This window comes from Nicotiana sylvestris, chromosome 12 (assembly GCF_000393655.2).
Source record: "Nicotiana sylvestris chromosome 12, ASM39365v2, whole genome shotgun sequence".
Lineage (NCBI taxonomy): Eukaryota > Viridiplantae > Streptophyta > Magnoliopsida > Solanales > Solanaceae > Nicotiana > Nicotiana sylvestris.
The window spans coordinates 12233582-12238893 of record NC_091068.1 but is presented as its reverse complement, the minus strand read 5'-3'; the positions used below and the strand labels follow the sequence as shown (position 1 = coordinate 12238893).

Sequence of the window (5312 nt, the reverse complement as noted above, 5' to 3'; positions counted from 1 at the left end):
GCCGACCAGTCAAAATGCAGCTCAGTACACAAAGCATCCCATATTTACGCAGGGTCCAAGGAAGGACCAATAATGAACATATTTTATACATAATGCTCTTTTTTTGTATATTCGGCTAATAGCGATAATTATTTTTGGCCGACAGGTCAAAATGCAACTCCTTACACAAAGTATCCCCTATTCACGCAGGGTCCGGGGAAGGACCGCATCCCAAAGGCTGTAATGTTGACAGTCTACCCTAATGCAAACATTAGTGGCTGCTTTCACAGCTCGAACCCGTGATCTATAGGTCACACAGAGAAAATTTTATCGTTGCTCTAAGGCTCGCCTTCGACCGGTCAAATGTGTTAAAAGTTCAAAAAATTATAGCATCCCTTTGGCATGACAAACAAATGAGCACCAGTAGGCTATAGAAGAAAACTTACCTTCCAACAGTATCATACTATGAGAATTAGTATCATTGCCAGGAGCTGTTCAAGTTATATCATTCATCTCCTAATTGAAGCTCGGCATATGAAGCTTTGGCTCAATGAAATATTTACAGAAGTCAAAAAAAGAGGTTACAGCTATAAAATTCTATAGGCTGTCTTCTTATACAAAGTTCTGTAATGGCTCAACAAGTGAGAAAGAGCTCAGCTTTTGTACAAACAAGAGTCAAGTAACTGTTAACCGACCTTTACGTCCCAGAGACTTCCACGACGATTCAACTCGCAATAAGTGTAATTTCTCAACAAATGCCTCTAGAACTTCAGCCTCTTCTTCTGGGGCAAAGGCCATGCAAATGCTAAGTTCCTGTACCGCCTCCTCGTATTCCCTGATATTTGTTCATATGTCAATTGTGGATAGTACTATGTAAAGTTCCAGGAAATGAGGAAAAGAATAGAAACATTTAAAATTGAGTGTCATTGTTTACCTGCTATAGTACAACATCATGCCGTGGTCTCTCCTCAGAGCCCAATTGTGCGGCTGCAGAATCAGCAATCTTTGCGACGCCATAATAGCCAGCCTAAAAAGTTGGTACCATCCCAGATATAATGTCATTACACGTGAGATCGATATTACAACACAAACTAATTCCCTAGAGCTAAGGTCAGAACATTCGTCATGATAATTAGAGAAAAGGCGTTTCTTAGCTGCGCCAAACTAGTAAAAAGAACACCTGAGATTGTATAAAAGATAATTAAGGGGTCTTATAAAAGCTATATAATATAGCGACCTGAGAACAGTTCAATAATAAATGAATCTATTAGCGCTGTTCTCTAGCATGTTTCTGCACTTTGGATAAAACTTAATGCACCAGAAATGATGATAGTCAAATGCAAAGAATCCCCTGTTCGATTGATAACCAACTCCGCCAATACCATGATGCGTAAATGGACATGAAAACTTCATCGCAAGTTAGACATTATCAGCTAGACCACTGTGTAGTTTAGATATGGAACGGACTTTCTCAAACCAAAATGGAGCTATAGATTCCGGGAACCTATTATGCTTGAGGAACTAAAAAACCAGATGAAGGAATTAAAACCATGCAATATTGCAGCAATAGTAGATCAAGTGGTTGTTTTTTTGTAGAAAGTTAGAATTAGACAGTTGATACAATAATGTCGCCAAAATTCACAATTCTCCCTTTCTCATGCCAAGGTTGCAAATTAGCATCATGAACCTGTAGGAATACAAAGTCGGCCTGCTTAATCAGGAAAAAGAACCGGTGCTAGTAACAAAGACAAAATAGAACATATGATTTTTACCTTAAATCTTGAGGCCGCAGCAAAGGTACACTTGATGCATCCGCCTTCTTAAACTTCTCATCAGAGTTATCCACAGACCTAAGTGGAGAAGTCAGCATCAAACCATGATTTGCTCTTGACGCGCGTTTCCAGTGAAGCCTCTGCAAAATAAATTTGATTATTGATCAATTATTTTGCCAAAGTTATCAATGATACTCATAAATAATACCATGAGATTTATGAAAATTAAAAGGTCCAACAGACTCTACCTTTTAGAAGAATAAAACTCACCACAAGATTTGCCAAAGCAATTCCGATAATATCTCGGTTTGTTGCAATCTCAAGCCCTGACAGTGAATCGCTATCGATGTCTGATGCCTTTGATCTAGGGTCATTGACACACTTCCCATTAACAATACCAAACAAGCTGTGACCAGAATTAACCTTGAATAGCTCCTACAACAGTTTCAAAATGTAGATATATCAACTCAATGAGACTCGAGATCATCAATGTATAAAAACTAGTGGATGGACATGCCAAAGAAAAGATCGACAACATCCATTGGTTCAGACCAACATACCTCGTGGTTTCCAGTTTGAGGCCATATCAAGAAATCTTCCCCAATTCTAGATCCCACCATGGTCAGATTAAGTCTTCGACAAACTTCGATATAAATGACACTAAGCAAAATTGCTGTACAGAAGTAAAGCAGCATGTCAGACTGCATTAATAAACATCAAGAACTCGAGAAGAATTGTGAACTTTCAGGGTTAAGAAATATGCAGATTAATGATGATATTGGCGAGGAAAATTTAAAATATACCACTACAATATCCAGAGCTTAATACTGAATGCAGGTATGAACATTTCGAATCCACTGTCACAGATGACCTTTTGAAACCCCTTGACTTAAAAAGAACTACGTTCACTGCATCCAAAACTTCAGCCAAATCGCATCCTATATCTCTCGGAACTAGCTCTGCCTCAACTTCCCTTGCAATGGAATCCAACTCCGCCATCCACTCGCTCATAGTCTTTCCAGACAGAGGCATGGATTCCACGCATTTCCAGTCCGGTGTCTCAGACGGCAACGAAGCAGATCTCCTTTCATTTTGGACTGAATAAGCGTCGATTTCTCGGTTGAAAGCCATAAATGCCTCGTCTTCAGAAGCAACATAGAGCAAAGCCTACCCGGGATAAAAGAAAACGACAGACAGACAAATTAAGAATGCAGATAATACAAGTAAAAAGTAAATGAAAGAAGCAATTTGCTTGCAAAAAGATGATTTATCTCTTATGATGATTCTCGGCTTCTCGCCGTCCACACACAAAAGTTGGAAACTATTTATAAGCAGAATATTTCAAATAATGAACTGCAAAGTGAACTCTATTCATTTCTGTTTCTTGAAACCAAGAAATTGTTTACTATCAAAATCAATGAATAAACTGCACTGAACAAAAAGAGCTCGACAAGACGAATAACTACCTTTGCAAGGGAAATATCTTTATCCTTAGACTGAAATGATATCTCCTGTGTAAACTTTTCCCTGGCATCTTTTAGTACCTGCCAAATCATGAAACTTCAGTCAATTCTCTAAATTTATACCACGATAGTCCAATAGACAGCAACGATAGACCCATTCATATACTCCATCTGTTCCATTTTATGCAGCATTGTTTCTTTTTTTGTCAATTTCCAAAAAGAACAATACTTTTCTACATTCGGAAACAATTTAACATCAAATGAGATTATCTTTTAGCCACATAAATGTCATGGCATGTTAAAAGTACAAGTTATAAAAGTTTTCATTTCTTTCTTAAACGCCATGTCTAGTCAAACACCGCCACATAAAATGAAACAGAGGAAGAGTATATTTTAATGGCATGAACAGATTAAACAAAAGAAAATGACTGGATTCAGATGTACTCAATGTATCAAATTACCATTTTAACAACAAGAATAGATTTATAAAGTAGCATATCACAAGAAACTAATGTAGTCCCAACCTCCTTATAGACTTTGGCTTTAGACGACCCTCGGGTTTCGGCTAGAGCAGAGGAAGCCAAGGGTGAAATCCTCAACTTCTTTATGTTAGCTGCCTTTGTACTTCTTGGAGCAGCCAATTTGTTCCATTTTCCTTCCTCATTCCCAATCCAACATCCAACACGACCATCAAAACTACACCTGATGATCGTAGAGAATAAAGGGTTTGGGAATTTTTGCCTAGTACTAGCACAAATGCTTCTCCAATCCACAAATAACTTTACATAACACAAAGTAGAATAAATATTACAGCCCATCAAACACCCTTCTAATGAAAGCAATAAGGAAAAGAAAAAATGAAAACTACTCCATCTGTTCCAATTTATGTAATACTTTTCCTATTTTAGTCTGCCCCGAAAAGAATAATACCTTTATATATTTACAACAACAACAACATATCTGTATTATCCCACACCGTGTGATTTGGGGAGGTTAGTGTGTACCCAGATCTTACCCCTACCTTGTGAAGGTAGAGAGTTTATTTCCAATAGACCCTCGGCTCAGGAAAGCATAAGCACCACACTAATGAAAAATACATTTCTATATTTACGAACAATATAACTTTATCCCATTTTATGCCGAGGGTCTATCAAAAAAAGCACCTCGACCTTCTGGATAAGGTGTGCCTACACAATACCGCACTTGTGAGATTACATTGGTTTGTTGTTATTGTTGTATAACTTTATCCTATTTTATGCTTAGTAAATACCCACAAAATATCTATGAAATATTTTACACCATAGGTTTCAAAAGCTTCTTTTTTAATTTCGTGTTCAATTAATCATTATCACATAAATTGGGACAGAACAGAGGGAGTAGCATTTTTCTTGATAAATCAAAACAAGAACAAAAAAATTCAACGAAACCCAATTCAATTCTTGAATTTAAAAGTAGAAAAAAAATTACCAGCTGCAAATGTCTAAAGAAACCATAGCTACTGAAGATGATACTTTCATAACACTGCTGACCATCATAGAATTGCAGAAATAGCCAAGAAAACTAAGAGGTGAGCTGAAAAAGTTGATCAATTTCTTGTCCAAGAATTAAATCAGAAAAAAGAATGAATATAGGAATTGTATTGAGTTCATTTTGGGTAGTGAAACTGAACTCTCAACAGACAAAAGGAGCTGACACAGATGAATGGAAGCAACAAAAGTGGAAGCTGACGCTCCTAGAAAAAATTCCAAGATCCATGGTATTAGTGTGCTATGCTCTATGTAATAATTCAATGGTATTTCTCTCCCTTTTCTTGTTCCTTATTTATAGTGCTGATGACTATGAAAAGCCAAAAAAGAAAGAAAGAGGATAACCCAATATTTTTTATTTTTAAAGAAATTACTTTTATTTGTTAATGGAATCTATACAAGGCAACCACAACAAATGATTGTATTTACAAGAAAAAACATGACTTTACGCCATAGTAAAAAATACCCATGTTTTTAAATTTTTTTACCTCACCTGGCCTACATTGTACATATTTTGAAAGCACTTACAAATTCAAAATTTGTGTTCTTACAACCATTGCTTCTAAAAGTTA

General features: G+C 36.6%; 1 protein-coding gene across 2 annotated transcripts; it reads right to left on the bottom strand.

Moving 5' to 3' along the window:
* Positions 1–408: 408 nt before the first annotated feature.
* On the bottom strand, positions 409–5008 carry LOC104240371 (uncharacterized). Of its 2 annotated transcripts, XM_009795212.1 has the most exons (9): positions 4682–5008; positions 3739–3916; positions 3218–3295; positions 2555–2918; positions 2312–2424; positions 2022–2186; positions 1752–1891; positions 914–1006; positions 409–814 (listed from the first exon to the last, which is right to left on the bottom strand). In XM_009795212.1, the coding sequence occupies exons 1-9, from the start codon at positions 4747–4749 to the stop codon at positions 655–657; spliced, it is 1359 nt and encodes a 452-aa protein (XP_009793514.1). In that variant the 5' UTR covers positions 4750–5008; the 3' UTR covers positions 409–654. The 2 variants fall into 2 exon arrangements, with proteins under 2 accessions (XP_009793514.1, XP_009793515.1); XM_009795213.2 differs by lacking the exons at positions 409–814; positions 914–1006 and adding an exon at positions 1307–1666.
* Positions 5009–5312: the final 304 nt, after the last annotated feature.

Bases quoted from the DNA above. Each gene is read 5' to 3' on its own strand.
- LOC104240371 (XM_009795212.1), bottom strand. From the start codon at position 4,749: ATGATGGTCAGCAGTGTTATGAAAGTATCATCTTCAGTAGCTATGGTT. The intron at 3,917-4,681 runs GTAATTTTTTTT...TACGATCATCAG, and splicing joins TCTTTAGACATTTGCAGCTG to GTGTAGTTTTGATGGTCGTG. The intron at 2,187-2,311 runs GTATGTTGGTCT...AAACTGTTGTAG, and splicing joins CTCAAACTGGAAACCACGAG to GAGCTATTCAAGGTTAATTC.